Raw genomic sequence first — 24637 nt, 5'->3', positions numbered from 1 at the left:
AGCACGGAGCCAGTGGCGTGGCATGGTAGGAGAAGTAGGGGCACTTGGAAATCTTGGAATAGGATAGGAACTAACTATAGGAAGTAGGTACTTCAACTTGATACTTATGTCGATGTGCGCATGCGCGCAGACCGGTGTGACGTCAGTCAAGGCTGAGCACGGAGCCAGTGGCGTGGCATGGTAGGAGAAGTAGGGGTACTTGGAAATCTTGGAATAGGATAGGAACTAACTATAGGAAGTACTTCATCTTGATACTTACGGGGATTAATAAATTAGCAAGTAGGATTATCTCTGGATTGAAATAAATAAATTTTCCTTGGATTAGGATAGGAAATACTTGATACACACGGGACTTACCATGTAGTGACTAATTTATTGAAAATAAATTTTCCTTTAACCTTTAAACAAGTTCCGGATCAATTTAGGATTGATCTCAATCTAAGGTCTTAGAATAATCCACAGTAAAATAAGAGTAAGTATTTTCCTAAATAAAAAATAATAAAAAAAACGACTACTTAGGCTGATAAGTTGATGACAGTAGGCAAAAAGTGGCTTCATAAGCTGATAGGTAAGTTTATAACAGTAGAAAAAAAAGTCACTAAAGTATAGGTACATACCTAGGTAGGTGAATGTATTTCTAATAATGTACCTAATAATACCGATTTGCTTATTCCACTATACCTACTACTTCATATTTTCTATCACACACAGTTACCTCCACTTTTTGTGAACCTATGTCCATTGGTTTTGGTATATTGAAGCCGATGGCCCTTCCAATCGGCTTCAATAAACGAACCTCTGAGCTCTGTCTAATTCCAACGTGTTTTTCCGCTTGTTTGCTTCCAGTCATCACACCAAGACCACAACATGGGAAGATCCCCGCAAAACTTTGGCGGCTCAAGTGCAGAGTCAACACCAGAGGAGTGCAGAACTCCTCAGCTCTCCATCCCCTCAGCCGTCACCTCAAGCGCCCAGTAAGTCTTACCAGATTATCAGCTCATAAATCTCATTATGTAAGGTGTACAGGTACACTGTACAAGTATTCCCACTCAGAGGGAGAGAAAAGGGTCACTTCTGTGGTCGAATGGTTTTAAAACTTGACTCTTGACCCGGAGGTGCCAAGTTCGAATTCCGGCCGGGCTGAAAATTTTCCAATTGAAAATTTCCGTTCTCGAATACTCAGTTGCCTTCACGAGACTTTGCCACTCTAAGGCCCCTTCCCAGTTGTCCATGTCGTGCGACTCGTGCGGAAAAAATCGTGTCGTGCGTAAGTGGGAACACTCTCATTTGAATTACATTGCCTACCGGACATTCAGAAAAAAAATCCAATGAAACTAACGACAAGTGGGAACGGACCTTACTATGTAGTAAAAAATTAAGTCTTTTGATCAATGTGACCATTATGAAAGAGAAAGATATGTATGATGCTTTGAATTTTGTCTTGTTAAATCCGAATAAAAGTCTCAATGAACATGTTTTTTTCTCTCAAAAAACAATGATTCATAATAATTGGTGTTGACTCATGATTTCCAAGTTTATAGTTATACTAACTTATCAAAGTTCGATTCATACATTCATAGTTACCTCTGAGTACAATGTTGCAACTTGCAACTTTCATCACGAGAAACAGGCCCGTTCCTAGGAAGGGGATTAATTAAGCATAAACTCGGTTTAAGTTTTACTCTCAGATTAATCGCTTTGATGGGTCGATTTAAAAAAAAAATGTAAATGCAGTTTCTTTGTGTTATTATGTCACAACTTTGGTGCTCACTGCAGCATTGCAGGGATTTCCCAATATCTCAATAATCCTATAATTCAATGTTTACCTACCATGCTGGCACCGGTCGCTATGCGCATTGATTTGTCATAGCTACTCATTTTCCTCACGAGGCTGAGTGGGCATCATTGTTCATACAACATTTGGACTGGCACCGGTCGCTATGCGCATTTACATGTCATAGCTACTCATTTTCCTCACGAGGCTGAGTGGGCCCCACGCAATAGCCAGTCACGGAATCAATCCTTTGCATGATACAAATTTCTTGACCCCGCCGGGAATCGAACCCGGGTCTCCCGCGTGCAAGGCGAGCGCAGTGACCACTATGCCATGGGAGCTGACTGATGGGTCGATTTTTAAAAATTTCAAAATTTTTATCCAACTCGAGTTTGTGGACCCGGTTCTAAGGGCTGTTTATGTACTTTCCGTCATTTAATTTTGTCCTTTTCTCTTTCCTTCCTCAGCAAAACCGAGCGGCAGTGTAAGCCCAGGATCCCTGGGTCCTCTACCTGAAGGATGGGACATGGCCACCACAGCGGAGGGAGAGACCTACTTCATCAATCACACCACAAGAACTACCTCCTGGTTCGATCCCCGAATCCGTAAGTATTTTGTTAAGGTGTGTCCACACATCACCGATTGATGTGGATCGACGGCCGATCGGTTCTGAACCTACTTCATCAATCACACCACAAGAACTACCTCCTGGTTCGATCCCCGAATCCGTAAGTATTTTGTTAAGGTGTGTCCACACATCATCGATTGATGTGGATCGACGGCCGATCGGCTCTGATTGGACACGATTGTCAGGGCTTTTTATTTTCCATTTCCCTGGGTTTTCCTACGCAGCATCCATAGGTACCAAGATCGACTTGGCTGAAAAACGTTGTTATTCCATTGATCCCACCTACTTTATACGTCGGTTCTGATTGGACACGATTGTCAGGGCTTTTTATTTTCCATTTCCCTGGGTTTTCTTACGCAGCATCCATAGGTACCAAGATCGACTTGGCTGAAAAACGTTTGTTGTTCCATTGATCCCACCTACCTTATACGGGTTCTAGGCGATGTTGTGTAATGATTGCATCTGCATGCAACGTTATCTGAACCTTTGAAGTTTTTATCTGCTAGGCTAAAAGAAAAAAAAAAAATCGGACTTTTGGACACGATTGTCAGGGCTTTTTATTTTCCATTTCCCTGGGTTTTCTTACGCAGCATCCATAGGTACCAAGATCGAATTGGCTGAAAAACATTTGTCATTCCATTGATCCCACCTACTTTATACAGGTTCTAGGCGATGTTGTGTAATGATTGCACCTGCATGCAACGTTATCTGAACCTTTGAAGTTTTTATCTGCTAGGCTAAAAGAAAAAAAATCGAACTTTGGGAAAATAACCGCCTGTAAAATCAGTTTTCAATTTGTAAAACATTCGGAGATCATAACATGCTAGGCGATGTTGTGTAATGATTGCACCTGCATGCAACGTTATCTGAACCTTTGAAGTTTTTATCTGCTAGGCTAAAAGAAAAAAAATTAATAATAATAATCGGACTTTGGGAAAATAACCGCTTGTAAAATCAGTTTTCAATTTGTAAAACATTCGGAGATCATAACATTCTCAAAACTCATGTGAGAATCTCGTGTTGTATAAAGTAAAATGTCATGTAAACACACACATAACCAGTGTGTTGTGTTGTTTCATATTTGTGTAGAATTTTTCTATTTTTAAATTCGGTGTTCTCCCCAACACGTCTTGTTGTTAGCGCTCCTACAGGGTCTGTCACTTCTTGTTTGTTAACTCTCCCTTTATACAGGGTCTGCCTTGGGAATAGTGTCCATTTGGACGTTGTGTGTTAGCTGTCCTCTATACAGGGTCCGCCCTGGGAATAGTGTCCATGTGGATGTTGTGTTCAGGGTGCTGAGTGTTCAACTTTATTAATGTTTCGATTAGGTTGAGACTTATCGACCCTAGTTAATTCGGGATAGATCTACTTCATCTACTTATGTGATTAAAAAAAAGAGGTTTGATAGAGGGAAATGTAACTGCCAAGGTCTTATCGTCCCGAAATCGAAGAGAGAAGGAAGACAAGATAGGAAAAAGTCACGCGTTTCGAGTAGGAACTTTAGTATCCCATCAGGATAAAATCTGCCCTGGGCGGGAATCGGACCTGCGACCTAGCGCTTACAAGGCCAACCAAGTTAACCAAGCTGGTGGAACTATGGATTAACTGAAAACTCTGTGGTAAGATCGGACTGTTTATTATCTCTTTTAACATCTTCAATTTTGACATCAAATTCATCATCTCACTCATCAGACATTTGGACGTTTTGAGTGCCTATTTTTTTCTTGTAGATACTCTCATTTATTTTAATTTTCGTTAGCCTAGGTATGACCCATAAAGCAAACGTGACACGTTCAATACCTTACATCACTTCGTCAACTGCACACACGAGAGTTTTGTTATCTAATTGTTTTAAAAAATTTATGGGTAGGAGGTATACTAAAAGGCACAAGAATATGACACAGGCTAATTGTTCCTATGAGTCATACGATCTCAGATGTCTCAGTCTCACCTGCGTTTAGACGCCACTAGATGAGCTAACTTTGTGGAGACTAGGAATGTTTCTGAAAAGTTTTTCTCGAACCTTTCCTCAAAGAGGGGTTTTTACGGGGTATTGGCCCACTATTGGCTTGGATGTCTCAGTCTCACCTGCGTTTAGACGCCACTAGATGAGCTAACTTTGTGGAGACTAGGAATGTTTCTGAAAAGTTTTTCTCGAACATTTCCTCAAAGAAGGGTTTTTACGGGGTATTGGCCCACTATTGGCTTCTTTAAATAAGTGTTGTTACAATGACTTCAATAGTCTTTATGGCGTACCCGGTATGCGACAACCTCTATGTTTGTTTCTTTTTAAATCCACCTGTATTTCAATATGGCTACTTGAGTTGGTATTCATCATCCATTTTTATATTTCTAATGTTTCCTAGAATTCCCGGAATAGAGGTATCTTTGTGGATTGATGACTGCTTTGCTTTTATACCTTTCTAATGTTTCCTAGAATTCCCGGAATAGAGGTATCTTTGTGGATTGATGACTGCTTTGCTTTTATACCCTTAGTTGGTTACCAGTTTGACGATGTTTTCTAATAAGAGCCAAGAGTTTTTACTTTACGAGCAGTGAAGTTCTTTTCCTTGAACTTTTCTTAATACGAGTAGCATGGGGAGTCTTTGTGTTGTTGTAGCAAAGCTATGAAGTCATCTGTTGATGGTGGTAATCCGAGAGCCCTGTTCTTGTTTTCTCCATGGTCTCTCAATGGATCTCTTTCTTTGTTGAGCAGTTCCTACAGTCGTTTCCAATGATGGACTGATTTTGTGCCTCTTTCTTGTTTGCAATATCACCAAATACCATACACGGGATCTGTGTATCACCAGAAGATCCTAAAGTTTTCCTTAAGTAATGTCTTTTTACAATCACTTATAACTACTTTCATACACTTACCGTCGTATGTATGAAAGCCAAAGTTAAACTTTAGTTTAAGTTGAAGGTTTGCGAAGTTTTCCTTGTTTTGAAATTCAACTTTATTTAGAATCAGGTAATCATTGAGTAAAATTTACACAAGGCTGTACTTACATTATCTTCTGATGCGGCAAACCTCTTTACCTCTCTCATCAGCCAAAGTTGTCTATCCACAGATATTACAGACAGATATGTTCGCAGATATACAAAATTGAAAGAAATGACTGCTGATGGTAGGACTCAAGAGAGGAAGTTCTATGTTGTATCCTCGATATCTTGACCAGTGTCCATTTCTTGAGATAACTGGCTAGATTTCATGAAATTTGGCAAGATTTTCATTTCAAGTTAAACTAAAGTTTATCTTATCCACAGATATTACAGACAGATATGTTCGCAGATATACAAAATTGAAAGAAATGACTGCTGATGGTAGGACTCAAGAGAGGAAGTTCTATGTTGTATCCTCGATATCTTGACCAGTGTCTTGCGGAGAATTATGTGCAATCTCTTTTCACCAGACAAGCAGATTTTCTTTCTTGTTTGAAGTGGAACCAATGGGTTAGTGACACCTTTTTCGTTTCTCACATGTCGATGTCGTGTCCTTCGCTGTGGTCATTGTTAGATGCTGATGACACTGGGGGGATCCTGCCATATACTTGGCTATATTTCTCTACGCACTCTCACTCGGATACTCGGTTGCCTTCACGAGACTTTGCCACACTAAGGCCCCTTCCCAGTTGTCCATGACGTGCAGAAAAAATCGTGTCGTGCGTAAGTGGAAACACTCTCATTTAAATTACATTGCCTACAGGACTTTCAGAAAAAAATCCAATGAAACTAACGACAAGTGGGAACGGACCTTACTATGTAGTAAAAAATTGAGTCTTTTGATCAATGTGGCCAAGTGGCCATTATGAAAGAGAAAGATATGTATGATGCTTTGAATTTTGTCTTGTAAATCCGAATAAAAGTCTCAATGAACATGTTTTTTCTCTCAAAAAACAATGATTCATAATAATTGGTGTTGACTCATGATTTCCAAGTTTATAGTTATACTAACTTACCAAAGTTCGATTCATACTTTCATAGTTACCTCTGAGTACAATGTTGCAACTTGCAACTTTAATCATGAGAAACAGGCCCGTTCCTAGGGAGGGGATTAATTGGGCTTAAACTCGGTTTAAGTTTTACTCTCAGATTAATCGCCTTGATGGGTCGATTTAAAAAAAAAAATGTAAATGCAGTTTCTTTGTGTTATTATGTCACAACTTTGGTGCTCACTGCAGCATTGTAGGATTTTTCCCAATATCTCAATAATCCTATAATCCAATGTTTACCTACCATGCTGTCACCGGTCGCCATGCGCATTTATATGTCATAGCTACTCATTTTCCTCACGAGGCTGAGTGGGCCCCGCAACAGCCAGTCACGGAATCAATCATTTGCATGATACAAATTTCTTGACCCCTCCGGGAATCGAACCCGGGTCTCCCACGTGCAAGGCAAGCGCAGTGACCACTATGCCATGGGAGCTGACTGATGGGTCGATTTTTCAAAATTTCAAAATTTTTATCCAACTCGAGTTTGTGGACCCGGTTCTAAGGGCTGTTTATGTACTTTCCGCCATTTTATTTTGTCCTTTTCTCTTTCCTTCCTCAGCAAAACCGAGCGGCAGTGTAAGCCCAGGATCCCTGGGTCCTCTACCTGAAGGATGGGACATGGCCACCACAGCGGAGGGAGAGACCTACTTCATCAATCACACCACAAGAACTACCTCCTGGTTCGATCCCCGAATCCGTAAGTATTTTGTTAAGCTGTGTCTACACATCACCGATTGATGTGGATCGACGGCCGATCGGTTCTGATTGGACACGATTGTCAGGGCTTTTTATTTTCCATTTCCCTGGGTTTTCTTACGCAGCATCCATAGGTACCAAGATCGAATTGGCTGAAAAACATTTGTCATTCCATTGATCCCACCTACTTTATACAGGTTCTAGGCGATGTTGTGTAATGATTGCACCTGCATGCAACGTTATCTGAACCTTTGAAGTTTTTATCTGCTAGGCTAAAAGAAAAAAAATTAATAATAATAATCGGACTTTGGGAAAATAACCGCTTGTAAAATCAGTTTTCAATTTGTAAAACATTCGGAGATCATAACATTCTCAAAACTCATGTGAGAATCTCGTGTTGTATAAAGTAAAATGTCATGTAAACACACACATAACCAGTGTGTTGTGTTGTTTCATATGTGTGTAGAATTTTTCTATTTTTAAATTCGGTGTTCTCCCCAACACGTCTTGTTGTTAGCGCTCCTACAGGGTCTGTCACTTCTTGTTGTTAACTCTCCCTTTATACAGGGTCCGCCCTGGGAATAGTGTCCATGTGGATGTTGTGTTCAGGGTGCTGAGTGTTCAACTTTATTGTTTCGATTAGGTTGAGACTTACCGACCCTAGTTAATTCGGGATGGATCTACTTCATCTACTGTTAACTCTCCCTTTATACAGGGTCTGCCTTGGGAATAGTGTCCATTTGGACGTTGTGTGTTAGCTGTCCTCTATACAGGGTCCGCCCCGGGAATAGTGTCCATGTGGATGTTGTGTTCAGGGTGCTGAGTGTTCAACTTTATTAATGTTTCGACTAGGTTGAGACTTACCGACCCTAGTTAATTCGGGATGGATCTACTTCATCTACCTATGAGATTAAAAAAAAGAGGTTTGATAGAGGGAAATGTAACTGCCAAGGTCTTATCGTCCCGAAATCGAAGAGAGAAGGAAGACAGGATAGGAAAAAGTCACGCGTTTCGAGTAGGAACTTTAGGTATCCCATCAGGATAAAATCTGCCCTGGGCGGGAATCGGACCCGCGACCTAGCGCTTACAAGGCCAACCAAGTTGACCAAGCTGGTGGAACTATGGATTAACTGAAAATTCCGTGGTAAGATCGGACATTGGTGACTTACCTTTTTTTCACATTGGAGAAGGGAGATATATCGTGAATTTTTGTCTTATATCGTGAATTTCCGCCATATATTGTGGGTTTTCGCCTTGTGTAAAAATATCGATAAAGCCTTGACTCCTTGGGACAAAAAACTATGGTAAATGTATTTTTTTTGTTTTTTACTCTTCAACTGCCTTTTGGCTCTTGGGATTTTAATAGAGTTTTGGCCTCTTTTTGAGCGGTTAAGAAGATGCGCTTCCTAAAACCATGGAACACAAATATAGGGACAAGAAATCATGGACCAATAAATGAAGTCAACTAGAAGAATGTCGTTTTCGGTTAAAAATTTCAGAACTGTACGATATTTCTCTCGCGAGTTAAAAATTTCCGTACTTATTTTTCGTTTTTCATAACATTTTCCTCTTTTCCTTTTTTTGTCCGTTTCCAGTTTTCCTATCTGTTTTGTACATATTTATTGTCTATGTTTTTTTCACTCTTACCGTCCTCTGTGCAATTAATTTCTTCTAATTGAGATAGAGATTTTATATTTTATGTTACACCGCCATCCTTCGGTCCACACAATGTCCTCATTTCTTCTCTTGTGAAAAGCTTTTCTTTTTATAGTCTTCATTAGAAAAACTGCTTATTTTCATCACCCATCATTTTGTGCTTCCAAATTGTCTTGTTTTTTTCACTCTTACCGTCCTCTGTGCAATTAATTTCTTCTAATTGAGATAGAGATTTTATATTTTATGTTACACCGCCATCCTTTGGTCCACACAATGTCCTCATTTCTTCTCTTGTGAAAAGCTTTTGTTTTTATAGTCTTCATTAGAAACACTGCTTATTTTCATCATCCATCATTTTGTGCTTCCCAAATTGTCGTTGGTCCACACAATGTCCTCATTTCTTCTCTTGTGAAAAGCTTTTGTTTTTATAGTCTTCATTAGAAACACTGCTTATTTTCATCATCAATCATTTTGTGCTTCCAAATTGTCTTGTGTGGATTTGGCTCATTTTTAACCCTGCATTACATCATGATCACGGGATTCAGCAATGATGATTGATCACATTGGTGGCAGCTGTATTCTCTTGATTAAGAGGTACATAAGAATTAAGGACACGATGTAATCAGAGGGGTTAATAATTCATCGCGCCATTCTATTCATCTCGATTTTCTAACCCTGCATTACATCATGATCACGGGATTCAGCAATGATGATTGATCACATTGGTGGCAGCTGTATTCTCTTGATTAAGAGGTACACAAGAATTAAGGACACGATGTAATCAGAGGGGTTAATAATTCATCGCGCCATTCTATTCATCTCGATTTTTATCTTCTCTCATCATAATAGAGATTTATCTATTGTAAATCCGAGATTACATAGGTATATTTCTTTTCTCTCTATTGGGCCTGTCTCCAAAAGTGAAGAAAAGTATCAACTACGCCAGATAGTTTCAGCGTTAGATCAGATCAGATATAAAACTCTTGATTAAGAGGTACACAAGAATTAAGGACACGATGTAATCAGAGGGGTTAATAATTCATCGCGCCATTCTATTCATCTCGATTTCTATCTTCTCTCATCATAATAGAGATTTATCTATTGTAAATCCGAGATTACATAGGTATATTTCTTTTCTCTCTTGTTATTGGGTCTGTCTCCAAAAGTGAAGAAAAGTATCAACTACGCCAGATACTTTCAGCGTTAGGTCAGATCAGATATAAAATGTTGTTTATTTGAACCAGCCAGAAGTCACCATGGAATCAATCCTTGGAACAATAAAAAAATTAAATTCATAGATATAAAATGTTGTTTATTTGAACCAGCCAGAAGTCACCATGGAATCAATCCTTGGAAGAACAAAAAGATTAAATTCATACCTATGGTATAGTGTTCATGTATTAAGATATAAAATGTTGTTTATTTGAACCAGCCAGAAGTCACCATGGAATCAATCCTTGGAAGAACAAAAAGATTAAATTCATACCTATGATATAGTGTTCATGTGTTCCTTCTGGTGAATTAGGATCGTATCCTTGTTGACTATTTTGCTTGCTTTTGGACAATGGCCCATCTTTTAATTCTATTTGTGAAATTGTAACTTTGTGGCCTTATTTTCTATTTATATTTTTTATATAGAAGTTTTTTTTACATAGATTTGTTTTATAATTAAAAGAACTTTATTTATAACTTGATAACTTACAGAAGCAATATTTTTTTACTGTTCAGTATTGTTGCCTTTATGGAATTCTAATATTTTTTTATACTATCGTTATTCATCGTTTCATTGTTTGACTGACTCTACGGAAATATTTTGTCAATTATTCTGCGGCTTTCACATGGTTTAAGGACTGTATAACTGTAGATATATGAGAAAATTCTCATGTTAGACTTATCAATCCAAAGGACAATGGCCCATCTTTTTATTCTATTTGTGAAATTGTAACTTTGTGGCCTTATTTTCTATTTATATTTTTTATATAGAAGTTTTTTTTTACATAGATTTGTTTTATAATTAAAAGAACTTTATTTATAACTTGATGACTTACAGAAGCAATATTTTTTTACTGTTCAGTATTGTTGCCTTTATGGAATTCTAATATTTTTTATACTATCGTTATTCATTGTTTGACTGACTCTACGGAAATATTTTGTCAATTATTCTGCGGCTTTCACATGGTTTAAGGACTGTATAACTGTAGATATATGAGAAAATTCTCATGTTAGACTTATCAATCCAAAGGAAACACGTTTACTTTTTGGTTTTGATTGGACTAATTTCCTTGAATTTCATTTCTGTACGTTGCTCAGAATGTCAAATCTAGTTCTGAGCTTTTGAGGAGTAATAGTTTTCTTTGAGACTATGTAAGGATATTCATTATTATTCACTATGTAACTTTTGACAATTTGAATTTAAACCATGTGAAGCTTTCGATCCTCTTATCTGTAGGTAGGTACCTACTATGAATTCAATTATTCACAACTGTGTCTTCCATATTTTTTTTTTTGTTAAATAATCAATATTTTATCTGATCCTATCAATTTTGAGTTATCCTCGTTTTCGTGTGTAGAAAAAAAGTGGAAAACTTATAATTAATTTTTACCTGTGGGATTTGTTGAGTGGAAATTCAACCATTAGATATAATCTAAGCTAATACATGTAACTGTAAACCCAATGCATACGTGAATTGAAAAGATAATAGCAAGATAATCCCAAAAAAAAAAGTCATGATTTGGATTCGAACCTGTTATATCAAGTAACATGGTATGAGTACCTCTCAGTGTTCCTCTGTAGATAAGGAACAACCTGCTGCAGGTACTTATTATCTATCTTGATATAGCACTGAATCCTGATCACAATTCGCGTTAATCAATAAAATTAAAAGAAGAAAGAAATCTTTGCTGTTTTTGTCTTTTCAGTGACCATTTTAGATAAACTAATTTTGAGGAAGGTTTTGGGTAGGTTCATCACAAATCCAAGACTCGTCTACAAATATGATATAGGTATTAATAAACTTCTTTTTGTGTGTGATAGGTTGGCGTCTACATTGTAAGTCCCAAAAAAATAAAATTGAGTATGCACAATTTCTTGATTTAAATGGGAAATTTGTCTAGGTCCTGCGATCATATGGGTTAAGCTATCCCGACGAGGGTGAATAATAGAATGAACCCTAAAAAATGCAGGTATAGCTATATTTGTAGGCAATAGGGCAATACTTATAAGGATATCCTCACTCATAAGCATGAGTTTTCTGACAATACATGCTGACCAGCATACCTTTGGGTATGGAAAACAATTTTTTTATTGGTAAATAATGCTTCCCTTTCACGTGATTTGTATTTATATTTTGACAATTCGTATTATTTTAAATAAGAAAAATCTATGATACTTTTGTCAATTCATTTTACCTTATAGACTTTGATTAAAATAAATATTTTTAATAAACTCAACCAGGCCGTGTTTATTTTCTTTTATTCTTAGGATCACGCGATATGGCAGAGCGACAGATAATCTGGTAATATTCTATGGCAATAATTTGACGCCATAGGTTTATGGTCATGTTAAAAAAGATCACACGGTATAGAGGAAAAAATTGTCAGATAATATGTCACTCCGCCGATAAACTCAACCAGGCCGTGTTTATTTTCTTTTATTCTTAGGATCACGCGATATGGCAGAGCGACAGATAATCTGGTAATATTCTATGCCAAAAATTTGACGCCATAGGTTTATGGTCATGTTAAAAAAGATCACACGGTATGGAGGAAAAAATTGCGAGATTATATGTCACTCTGCCATATTGTGTGATCTCCTACCTTTAGGTTTACAGTAGCATTTGCATTAGATAATTTCACACCTAGCTGTTTACCCCCGTGCTCCGTAACGAAGTATGGGTATTCCTATGTACATGCAACTACGAGACAAGTGAAAGCGAATTTCGCTAGCCTAGTGAGCTTGGATGGTAGCGACTAGCGCGTCTACCTTGTAAGCGCTAGGTTGCGGGTGTGATTTCCTCCCGGGAAAGATTTTACCCTGAACAGAGAAGGTCCGTTATCGCCGTTCGGCTTTCTCTCCTATCCGCTCTTCATCAAAAGCTCCAAAAAAGGAAGTGAGTTTCTAAGGTGAGATATTCAAGGAGCGCGGTAGCCCTCCACCCCGCCAAGTCAAAACTGTTTGATAGAGGGAACTGTAACTGCTAAGATCTTATCCTATTATCGTCCCGAAAGCGAAGAGAGAAGGAAGCCGGGATAGGAGAAAGCCAGTCGTTCTGAGAACGAACCTTATCTGTTTGGGATAAAATCCTCCTCAGGAATCGAACCCGCCACCTAGTGCTTACCAAGGCAAACGCACTAACTTCTATGCTAACTAGGTTGGCAAGTAAGTACCACTTTAGTAATTGATTAGTTCTTTGCAAAATAGCTGTTTCTCTTTAAACTCCTTATCAGTCCATTCCAAGCAGTCCTATTGTGTGTGTGTCTAAAAAATCTTGATTTTTGAGCAAATATACCTACCCATTTTCAAAATGATAAGCTGAGCTGAGGTGGGATGCTTTTGAACATTCGGGATCCACTTGTTGCATGGACCATATCCACTTTCACCTCACCTCCGTGATTTTTTTTTGTTTTGCTCAAGATTTTTGTTCTTGTTGATTCTTCCATTCCATTCCTCTTTCTTCAGTTTCTTTTCTTCTTTCTTCTATTCGTTTTTTGTTCTTTCTATTCTTCTTTCTTCTCCACTCCATACCAACCAGAGTGAGCTCCCTTATCCCTTATCAATATCAATAAAAATTAATTGATATCAAATCAGCAAAGAAAGTTCAATAACAGGGTTTCCCCAGGGTGTGTAATCTTCTTTTGTTTTGTAATGAAGTAGCCCTTGGTCTTGTACAGGTAAAGTACTCTTGTTTCATCAGTAGGTCCACCTAATCACTTGTCAACCACTTGATTTCAATTAACTTCAAGGTCAGGTCTCCAAAGTGTTTTTATAGCAAAAACAAAAAACAAAAATGCTCTTCTAGTAAGTTGATTAATTAATTAATTATTTTTGCATAGATGTGTACTATTGGCTTAGGAGTTTATAGGTACTTCAATGGGCCACACCATGTCCCCAAGTTGGGTGTTTGGGAATAATAATACTATTGGGTACCTATTGTTTGTGTTGGACATCAGTTTGCAAGATCTAGGTACCCACTATCCCAAAAAGAACTTTTTATACCTAGTCCAATACCTACATGCATATTTTACTATTCTACATTGTGATAATAAAAACTTATATTTTTGTCTTCCCTAGATCTTCCCATTTACAATGTCCAACCAAGATGCTCTTGGTATAAATTGGTACCATGGAAAATTGACTCGGGAAGATGCAGAAAGGATATTATTAGCTGGTGAGTGTTTTATTTATATTTTTTATCTATTAAAATTATGGTTCTTGTGCAGAAGTCACGTCCGTGGAATATTGCTACCAAAGGAACTGGCACAATTAGAGCAGTGATTAGTGTTATTATAGGGTTAGGTTAAATACAAAAAGGAGCCTTTCTTTTCCACGGACATGAATTCTGCATAATTACCAAAATTATTATTATTGAAAAGGTTTGATAGAAGGAACTTTAACTGCTGAGGTCTTATCATTCCAGAAGCAAAGAGGGGAGGACAGGAGAGGAGAAAGCCAGCCGTTCCAAGAACAAACCTCATCTGTTTAGAATAAAATCTGCCCTGGCAGGAATTGAACCCACAACATGGTGCTTTCAAGGCACACACACTACCCTTGAGGCTAATGTGTTTTTATTTTTTATTAATTTTTTACAATGCATAACACCCTCCCAAGTTACGATGGTAACTTCTAATATTAAAAATCTGATATACTCATTTAAACCCCTCAAATTAAATAAATATCTCATTCTTCTTGTTACAGAACAACACCAGGAAGACGGACTTTTCCTGGTGAGGCAAAGCAATACATCGGCAGGGGATTATGGACTATCCGTGTTGTATCAAGGAGAAGTGGTCCATTATCAAATAAGGAGACATGGGGAAGATGCTTTCTTCTCTGTAGGTAAGACATTATGTGATAACACCTGAGAGTCAAAACCCATGAAAATGATGCAGACCTGTATCCTAGTAAATTACAAAAGACCTAAAATAATACAAGAGACCTAAAATCATCTTGCAAAGGATGACAGCACTTCAAAGTAGCCAGCATTTGATGTCCCAGTCACCCTTTTAGACATCAATCAAACACAAAGCTAATTATTTACTTCAGTGATCAGTCTGAATAGATGTCCACATCAAAGCCCCCACCTTTGACCCTAGCCTAGCCCCAACTCAAACCATGCTGATATTGCTGATGGTCTAGGGTAGGGTCTATGGTCCTTGGTGTGGACATAAACTTATTTTAAACCAAGAACTGGTACTTGTTCAGGAGTCATGTCAGTGGTAAATAGCTACAAAAAGGAACTGTCAAATTAGCACTGCTCATTGAGCAGTGACCAGTGTTATTATAGGGTTGGGTTACATGCAAAAATGAGCTTTCATAATTTGAGCAGTGACCAGGGTCAGGTTGAACTAAAAAAGGAGCTTTCTTTTTTATTGTCATGGCTTCTGAATAATTACCCAAGAATTTAACTCCTTATATTCACGCGGAATCGAATGGTGAAACTTTTAGAACTGTCCGACTTAATGTAATAGAAAGTCGTGTGATGTTCACACCAGATTTTTTCTCAATAGATTTTAGGGTAGCAATCTCCTTTTTATTTATTTGTTTTTTCTTTATGCCCTTAAATATTGTAAAACAAAAAAGCGATCTGTTTTCATTTTCCCCTATAGAGTTTATTTGTATATTTTTTTCTAATAAATAAAATTTTCTTCTAGGTATTTTAAAGGCTCTGTCAATCGAAACGCCGACTGTTGGTCCAATAGTTAATTTGTCTGGTGTGACAATCCACTTTGCATTTGATTTGGATTACAGTACATGATAGGGATTCCATGGTAACTGCGCGGTCTGGGTTCTGTTTGACAGAGCTTTTAGAACCAAACAACAAAAAACAGTCGGTAATTAAGTACCTAATCACTTATTATTTACCTATTACACAGTATGTAGTTCTAGTTGTAATATTGTTATAGACCTACTTAGACCTAGTTTGTATTTGATTTGGATTACAGTACATGATAGGGATTCCATGGTAACTGCGCGGTCTGGGTTCTGTTTGACAGAGCTTTTAGAACTAAACAACAAACAGTCGCTAATTACCTAATCACTTATTATTTACCTATAACACAGTATGTAGCTCTAGTTGTAATATTGTTATAGACCTTATAAACTTAATGAAGAGCTTTTAGAACCAAACAACAAAAAACAGTCGGTAATTAAGTACCTAATCACTTATTATTTACCTATTACACAGTATGTAGTTCTAATTGTAATATTGTTATAGACCTACTTATACCTTAGAAACTTAATATTATTAGCTTTCTCATCCAAGCTTATCATCTGGGAGGCACCTCATTTTCTTGTTGGCTGATTTGGCTAGTTCCATCAACCCCTCGGTGATTTCAAAGTCCTTGGCGGAACTTCTCTTAATCTTTTCTTTGGTTAGAAGTAAACTGTTGATCATGGGAGTTTCACGTTTTGTTCTAAGTTTGCTTTTTAGATTGTGCATATTAACTCCAGCCATTATTTTCTCTGTCGCTCCAGAGGTGTGAGGGAGACAAAGCATGGCTTTGACAAACTTGGTGATATGAGGATATTTTGGTCTTGATTCAGATATATCATACTTCTGTTCGAACACTTTGTTCCAAAAACTAATGAAGTCCAATTCGCCGCTAAGAGTACCTGAGGACTTAATAAACCGCCACTCTCTGTCTAGTTGTTCAAATATATTTTCATCAGCTAAATTGGGAAAAAGTTTTGCTAAAGGAATAATGGTTCTGAAATAGTCACACTTGCATTTTTTTGGGCTGAGCATAATTAAGTTCTTTACTCTCTGTCTAGTTGTTCAAATATATTTTCATCAGCTAAATTGGGAAAAAGTTTTGCTAAAGGAATAATGGTTCTGAAATAGTCACATTTGCATTTCTTTGGGCTGAGCATAATTAAGTTCTTCAGCTTTGGGTTCTACTCAGTTTGCAGAAACTTCAGAGAGGCTGAGAATGAGAGAAATTAGTACGAGTATATCCATATCCTTTGCGAACTCTAGCTTTGGGTTCTACTCAGTTTGCAGAAACTTCAGAGAGGCTGAGAATGAGAGAAATTAGTACGAGTATATCCATATCCTTTGCGAACTCTAGCTTTGGGTTCTACTCAGTTTGCAGAAACTTCAGAGAGGCTGAGAATGAGAGAAATTAGTACGAGTATATCCATATCCTTTGCGAACTCTAGCTTTGGGTTCTACTCAGTTTGCAGAAACTTCAGAGAGGCTGAGAATGAGAGAAATTAGTACGAGTATATCCATATCCTTTGCGAACTCTAGCTTTGGGTTCTACTCAGTTTGCAGAAACTTCAGAGAGGCTGAGAATGAGAGAAATTAGTACGAGTATATCCATATCCTTTGCGAACTCTAGCTTTGGGTTCTACTCAGTTTGCAGAAACTTCAGAGAGGCTGAGAATGAGAGAAATTAGTACGAGTATATCCATATCCTTTGCGAACTCTAGCTTTGGGTTCTACTCAGTTTGCAGAAACTTCAGAGAGGCTGAGAATGAGAGAAATTAGTACGAGTATATCCATATCCTTTGCGAACTCTAGCTTTGGGTTCTACTCAGTTTGCAGAAACTTCAGAGAGGCTGAGAATGAGAGAAATTAGTACGAGTATATACTCTACGAACTTCTAGCTTTGGTTCAATGAGAAGTTTGAGAACCAGTAGGGTGTGTTGTGGTCAGACTCCAATGGTGATGAAATGATCAATCCCCGGACTGGTTGGGTTTGTTCTCTCCGATGTTTTATTCCTCACTGGCCAATGCTTTCTAAACTTTTGATAGTGAAAAAAATAACAATAATGTCTAAGTGTGTCCACACATAGTCGACCGGCCATCGATCGATGTCGACTGAACCGTCCACTCTACCTTGACAACATATATATTTACCTCGTCGATGGACGGCCGGACGATTATGTTTGGGCACACCTTCATATTGATTCCTTAGCCAGGAACTGAAACCCCGCACTCCCGCTTACTCGACGTTACGGAGCTCCTTACTTTGCTAATGAGCCAGAGCTTTGCAGAAACAGAGGCACAGAATCAGAGCATCTCAATAATAACATCATTATGACAAGTACTTTGCTTCTTTGCCCGAGATCGACAATAATGAGTGAACTTGGGATCTCATGATGATGTCATTACTTGTATTGCTCTCATGATAATCATCAGATACGCCCGCATGTTGTGCAGTAAGCCTTTGCTTCCAAATAGTCTTCTCGTTATATTGATCTAGACGCTTTTATCCTACTTTGTCTTGTTCTATGAAGAACGAAGTTACTTTAAACTTGACAATTTTTCAATTGGTTTGTCTGACGGTTTCGCGATGACTCTCGAATGGTCAATTCGATTTTGATTTGGTACACATCTTCAGCACGTAAAGTAAATTTGTTAATTCATTATCAGCCCCTATGGGCCTCTAGGGGTGCTGTTATGAGTGAGTTTTACAGGTTATTAAACTGCTATGTAAGTAGGAGCAGTTTCTTACTGATTTGTTGTCCTTTTTTTTTGCAAAAGAGTTGCACTACCTGTGGCTTGTGGCAGTCTATCTACCGCTGATTATCATAGTAGAGGGAATTTAAACAAAATCCTTTACTTGGTATTCTTACACAAGTAATCTGCTACAACTACATAGATGGTACTAACTAAACAGGTCATCCTAGGTTTACTCGGTGATTACAATAGCTTGGAAAAGTATTGCTTTTTACCCTGCAGGTAAACCATAATTTGCTCTAGACAACACCAGAGCGTTCAGGAATTGGCCCCTCTGACTACTTTACTTAGGCACCTACCTACCTACTTAGTACCTAGAATAGTAGTGGAAGTCTGGAAGTTCACCACTGACAGTTACGGTACCTACTCAAAAGAGTTGCACTACCTGTGGCTTGTGGCAGTCTATCTACCGCTGATTATCATAGTAGAGGGAATTTAAACAAAATCCTTTACTTGCTATTCTTACACAAGTAATCTGCTACATAGATGGTACTAACTAAACAGGTCATCCTAGGTTTACTCGGTGACTACAATAGCTCGGAAAAGTATTGCTTTTTACTCTGCAGGTAAACCCTTGATTTAGAATTCTAGACAACACCAGAGCGTTTAGGAATTGGCCCCTCTGACTACTTTACTTAGGTACCTACCTACCTACTTAGTACCTACCTAGAATAGTAGGTAGTGGAAGTCTGGAAGTTCATCACTGACAGTTACAGTACCTAGTACCTACCTAGGTACCTCTTTATTATTTGAGTCACTTACCTGCACTTCACAGTAGTTGATACGCTCCAAGACAAATTATTCTTTCAAAATAAATTACTTTTGAATGGGATAAACTTGATTATAAAGAATAAAACAAATTAAATTAAATTATTAAGTAAATGTAGAATCTAGAAAGTGTAAAAATATTAACCTCCATTCTTTTTTACTTTTTTCTTTCCATTTTTGTTTTGTTCTCGTTTGTTTACACTCGAGTATTTGAGTCGATGTACGCATGCGCGAAGACCGGTGTGACGTCACTCAAGGCTGAGCACGGACCCAGTGGCGTGGCATGATAGGGGAAGTAGGGGCACTTGGAAATCTTGGAATAGGATTATAGGATAGGAACTATAGGAAGTACTTCAACTTGATACTTACGGGGATTAATAAATACTCAGTTTGCAGAAACTTCGGAGAGGCTGAGAATGAGAGAAATTAGTACGAGTATATACTCTGCGAACTTCTAGCTTTGGTTCAATGAGAAGTTTGAGAACCAGTAGGGTGTGTTGTGGTCAGACTCCAATGGTGATGATATGATCAATCCCCGGACTGGTTGGGTTTGTTCTCTCCGATGTTATATTCCTCACTGGCCAATGCTTTCTAAACTTTTGATAGTCTTTTGACAAATTTTCATAATTTTATCGTATGTCAAGCGGTTTAATTTATTCGATCGATGTCGACTGAACCGTCCACACTGCCTCGACAACATAGATTCATCTCGTCGATGGACGGCCGGACGATTATGTTTGGGCACACCTTCATATTGATTCCTTAGCCAGGAACTGAAACTCCGCACTCTCGCTTACTCGACGCTACGGAGCTCCCTACTTTGCTAATGAGCCAGAGCTTTGCAGAAACAGAGGCACAGAATCAGAGCATCTCAATAATAACATCATTATGACAAGTACTTTGCTTCTTTGCCCGAGATCGACAATAATGAGTGAACTTGGGATCTCATGATGATGTCATTACTTGTATTGCTCTTTTCCTTGAATTAGGATAGGAAATACTTGATACGCACGGGACTTACCATGTAGTATAAGTAAGGATTATCGATATCCCTGGATTGAAAATAAATTTTCCTTTAACCTTTAAACAAGTTCCGGATCAATTTAGGATTGATCTCAATCTAAGGTCTAAGAATAATCCACAGTAAAATAAGAGTAAGTATTTTCCTAAATAAAAAAAACCGACTACTTAGGCTGCTAAGTTGATGACAGTAGGCAAAAAGCGGCTTCATAAGCTGATAGGTAAGTTTATAACAGTAGAAAAAAAAGTCACTAAAGTATAGGTACATACCTAGGTATAGGTGAATGTATTTCTAATAATCTACCTAATAATACCGATTTGCTTATTCCACTATACCTACTTCATATTTTCTATCACACACAGTTACCTCCACTTTTCGTGAACCTATGTCCATTGGTTTTGGTATAAATAGGGCCACTTACCTGCACTTCACAGTAGTTGATACGCTCCAAGACAAATTATTCTTTCAAAATAAATTACTTTTGAATGGGATAAACTTGATTTTAAAGAATAAAACAAATTAAATAATTAAATGTAGAAACTACCTAGAAAGTGTAAAATATTAACCTCCATCCTTTTTAACAATTTTAACCTCAAAAAAAAAAAAAATATTGAAAAATTCTAACTCAGGGGCGGGATTAATGCCTAGGGCATTCTCTTCCATCCAACCCTTCCATACAACTATGGATTAACTGAAAACTCTGTGGTAAGATCGGACATTGGTGACTTACCTCTTCATCTGACCGTACCCAACTAACAATTTATAAAAAAAAAAATATTGAAAAATTCTAACTCAGGGGCGGGATTAATGCCTAGGGCATTCTCTTCCATCCAACCCCTGTATTACCCTACCCCTGTATTGACATTGGTGACTTACCTCTTTATCTGACCGTATCCAACTAACAAGTCTCTTTGTTCTCCCCTCAGCTATTCACCTTCAGCGTGTGCCCACATCCGGGGCTGTTCTGCCCCAGTCTAACGTGGCCTGGCTGCCCCAGTCCTCGCCTCAGTCCATACAGGCCACGCAGCAGAAGTTGAGACTCCAGTCCTTGCAGATGGAGAGGGAGAAGTTGAAACAACGCCGCGCTGAAATCATACGCCAGGTAAAAGAAAAGTCCCACCTCTGTGGCCGATTGGTCAAAAGCACTGACTCTCAATCTGGAGGTGCTGGGTTCTAATCCCGCCCAGGACGGATATTTTCTGACCGAACTTTTCCGTTCTTGTATAGGCATGGATGTAAAAGAATGTGCCTGGAAGTAATGCGAAAGTGGTACCGAGTTACAATCTTTTTTTTTTATATATATAAAAAGTATTTCTAGGAGGTTTGATAGAGGGAACTTACACTTTTTTTTATAGGACTTAAAGTTGGCACGTACCTTACTGTTTGGTATTGGACGTTTCGGGTCTGAATTCCAGACCCGTCTTCAGCAAATTGTCAATGTGTTATCGTTCGCAAACTCATTTAAGTGAAAATTCTTCAGTTTCCTCACTTTGAGGTGAAAACGAGGTCCATACTGTCCTATTAAAAAAGTGCAAGTTAAGTGTGAGTGTTGGCAAACCAAAAATGTCATTTAATTCTTGATAGAGGGAACTGTTACTGCAGAGGAGATTGTACTGAAATCGAAGAGAAGAGGACAGGATAGGAGAAAGCCGTTCCGAGAACGACCCCTATCTGTGATAAAGTTCACCCCGGACAGGAATCAAACCCCCGACCTAGCGCTTACTAGTACGCAATACCATGCCACTAAATAAAGACCTTAGCACTTAGCAGTCATACAGTGACCTTAATCCTCATAAAAAGTAACATGAGATTGTAGAACTGGCCCTAAATTAGATTGGTAAGGACTGTTCTCAGGTTCTTCAACTTCAGTAGGTATTACAAGTCCCACCTCTGTGGCCGATTGCTCAAAAGCACCGACTCTCAACCTGGAGGTGCTGGGTTCTAATCCCGTCCAGGACGGATATTTTCTGACCGAACTTTTCCGCTCTTGTATAGGCATGGATGTAAAAGAATGTGCCTGGGAGTAATGCGAAAGTGGTACCGAGGTACAATTTTTTTTTATATATAAAAAAAAAGTATTTCTAAGAGGTTTGATAGAGGGAACTGTTACTGCAGAGGAGATTGTACTGAAATCGAAGAGAGGAGGACAGGATAAGAGAAAGCCGTTCCGAGAACGACCCCTATCTGTTTAGGATAAAGTTCACCCCGGACAGGAATCAAACCCCCGACCTAGCGCTTACTAGTACGCAATACCATGCCACTAAATAAAGACCTTAGCACTTAGCAGTCATACAGTGACCTTAATCCTCATAAAAAGTAACATGAGATTGTAGATCTGGCCCTAAAATTAGATTGGTAAGGACTGTTCTCAGATTCTTCAACTTCAGTAGGTATTATGCAAACTTGAGATTTCATATTTTTCCCTCGTTTCTCATTTGCAGCAAGCCATCATTCAGAGCACCACAGACGGGGCCACGACAGTTCTCGATCCCTTCCTGTCGAGTCTAGCCGATCATTCACGACAGAAGTCGGACGATTCCGGTCTCGGTATGGGGAGCAACTATTCCGTACCGGCAACACCGGAAGATTTCCTCTCCACTATGGACGATAATATGGATGGTGTGAGTGAAGGGGGGAGCGTGGCCGCCGACATGGCAACACTGGACAATATAGATTCCACGGATGATCTGGTGGCATCACTTCAGGTAAGTTTTTTTTCGCAGAGCTTACAATTTCCTATGGTTTGGTGTTCTTGGGTGCGCCCTTCTGGGTAATTTTTTTTCCAAGTGTTTTTTTTTTTTTTTTTTTTTTTTTTTATAAGTAGCCCCACTTTGGCCACATCTTTCAAGTACTATGTAATGACTACGAACAATGTGAGTTCTGCCCCACAAACGACATAGCGCGATTTCGAGGTGGATATTTGTAAAAGATTTGCCTTTGAAATTTTTATACCGGCGATAGCATGTTGAATGTTCCAGTTCCCAATTGATCACTGAAGTTCAACGTTGGTATCCTAAGAGATGACCTCTGGACAATCATGTGCTGCTGGAATTTTTCCGGCCTCAGGCTGGGTGGGGTTAATAATGCGAGGTTACTTGCCGGAATGGATGCATGGTAAAATTAGCGTCATTACAAACCTCATCAGTTATGCAATGGCGTTATAACCCCCCCGAAAAATTATATACATATAAAAAAAAACTTCGTCACATATATTAATATATCTCGTTTTGTTTTTCACAGTTGGGAGAAGACTTCTCGTCGGATATTCTGGATGTCCTCATACCTTCCAATCATCACTCTTGTTTCTGATACAAGGTGGCTCCTGATCACTATCAACATGAGACCCTGTATATCCGCCTCCTATCTACACCTGGAGATACAAAGGACGGGACAGTCTATAATATGTCTTCTTGTGGAGATCAGCGATCCCATCTCTTCTTGTGGATTGGTCTCCTCTTGCAGACATAGTCAGCTGTCTTCTGGAGGGTCAGCTCTCTCTTCGTGTAGAGGTACTCAGCTGTCTTCTGAAATTGACTGCTGTAGAGATACTTGGTTGTCTTGTGGAGATTATCTGCTTGTCTCTATCTCATGGAGATATTAGGCCCATTGCCTCAATGTTCTAGAGATACTGGGAAATCAGACGATTACATTACTTCCCTTCCTATTGGATTTAATAGCAGAAGGAAGGTAAAAAAGATCTACCCCTAAAAGGTTGATAAACTGGTACCCTATATCTGGGTGTTTATCTGTCTATTGAAATAGAGAAATCTTATCTTGGTGATGCGACTTCTGACCACTGATCATGTGGTTAGAAAGAGAATGGGTAGAAAATGACATTGTGGAAAGCACATAGTCAGCTGTCTTCTGGAGGGTCAGCTCTCTCTTCGTGTAGAGGTACTCAGCTGTCTTCTGAAATTGACTGCTGTAGAGATACTCGGTTGTCTTGTGGAGATTATCTGCTTGTCTCTATCTCATGGAGATATTAGGCCCTTTGCCTCAATGTTCTAGAGATACTGGGAAATCAGATGATTACATTACTTCCCTTCCTATTGGATTTAATAGGAGAAGGAAGGTAAAAAAGATCTACCCCTAAAAGGTTGATAAACTGGTACCCTATATCTGGGTGTCTATTGAAATAGAGAAATCTTATCTTGGTGATGCGACTTCTGACCACTGATCATGTGGTCAGAAAGAGCATGGGTAGAAAATGACATTGTGGAAAGCAATAAAGCATGTCCACACATCGAACTTTGCCATGATTGTAAATATTCAACTTTATGCAATATTTTTTACTTCAAACTTTCTTCTTTCTTTTTCACTTCGCTTTCCTTCTACCAGAGCGTTCAAATGTTGAGGAAAAAATATTCCCCAAGTGGCAAGATTAACATGATTGCATTTATGATACATCTACATAGT

The 24637-nt window shown here is 38.5% G+C and overlaps 2 protein-coding genes and 1 long non-coding RNA gene across 3 annotated transcripts; 2 read left to right on the top strand and 1 right to left on the bottom strand.

The window, feature by feature from the left end:
• The first annotated feature begins 106 nt into the window (after positions 1-106).
• On the top strand, positions 107-23825 carry LOC103505777 (transcriptional coactivator YAP1-like). The gene is made up of 7 exons (XM_026821019.1): positions 107-180; positions 847-974; positions 2242-2379; positions 6870-7094; positions 21148-21323; positions 22663-22926; positions 23462-23825. The coding sequence occupies exons 1-7, from the start codon at positions 107-109 to the stop codon at positions 23528-23530; spliced, it is 1074 nt and encodes a 357-aa protein (XP_026676820.1). The 3' UTR covers positions 23531-23825.
• On the top strand, positions 9140-10027 carry LOC113465988. Its single transcript, XR_003390545.1, has 2 exons — positions 9140-9343; positions 9744-10027. It is a non-coding gene; the product is annotated as an uncharacterized LOC113465988 (long non-coding RNA).
• Positions 15886-16846, bottom strand: LOC113465987. The gene is made up of 3 exons (XM_026821024.1): positions 16798-16846; positions 16208-16672; positions 15886-16076 (listed from the first exon to the last, which is right to left on the bottom strand). Exons 1-2 carry the CDS (start codon positions 16836-16838, stop codon positions 16222-16224), a joined length of 492 nt encoding a protein of 163 aa, XP_026676825.1. The 5' UTR covers positions 16839-16846; the 3' UTR covers positions 15886-16076; positions 16208-16221.
• Positions 23826-24637: the final 812 nt, after the last annotated feature.

This window comes from Diaphorina citri, unplaced genomic scaffold (assembly GCF_000475195.1).
Source record: "Diaphorina citri unplaced genomic scaffold, Diaci psyllid genome assembly version 1.1 scaffold194, whole genome shotgun sequence".
NCBI lineage: Eukaryota > Metazoa > Arthropoda > Insecta > Hemiptera > Psyllidae > Diaphorina > Diaphorina citri.
Note: the sequence above shows the minus strand (reverse complement) of the source record. Positions and strands in the feature narration are given on the sequence as shown.

Coding starts and splice junctions, on each gene's coding strand:
- LOC103505777 (XM_026821019.1), top strand. CDS start 107: ATGTCGATGTGCGCATGCGCGCAGACCGGTGTGACGTCAGTCAAGGCT. Junction 21,324..22,662: donor GCGCTGAAATCATACGCCAG/GTAAAAGAAAAG, acceptor TCTCATTTGCAG/CAAGCCATCATTCAGAGCAC. Junction 22,927..23,461: donor ATCTGGTGGCATCACTTCAG/GTAAGTTTTTTT, acceptor TGTTTTTCACAG/TTGGGAGAAGACTTCTCGTC.
- LOC113465987 (XM_026821024.1), bottom strand. CDS start 16,838: ATGCTCAGCCCAAAGAAATGCAAATGTGACTATTTCAGAAC. Junction 16,673..16,797: donor AAATGTGACTATTTCAGAAC/CATTATTCCTTT, acceptor CTATTTCAGAAC/CATTATTCCTTTAGCAAAAC.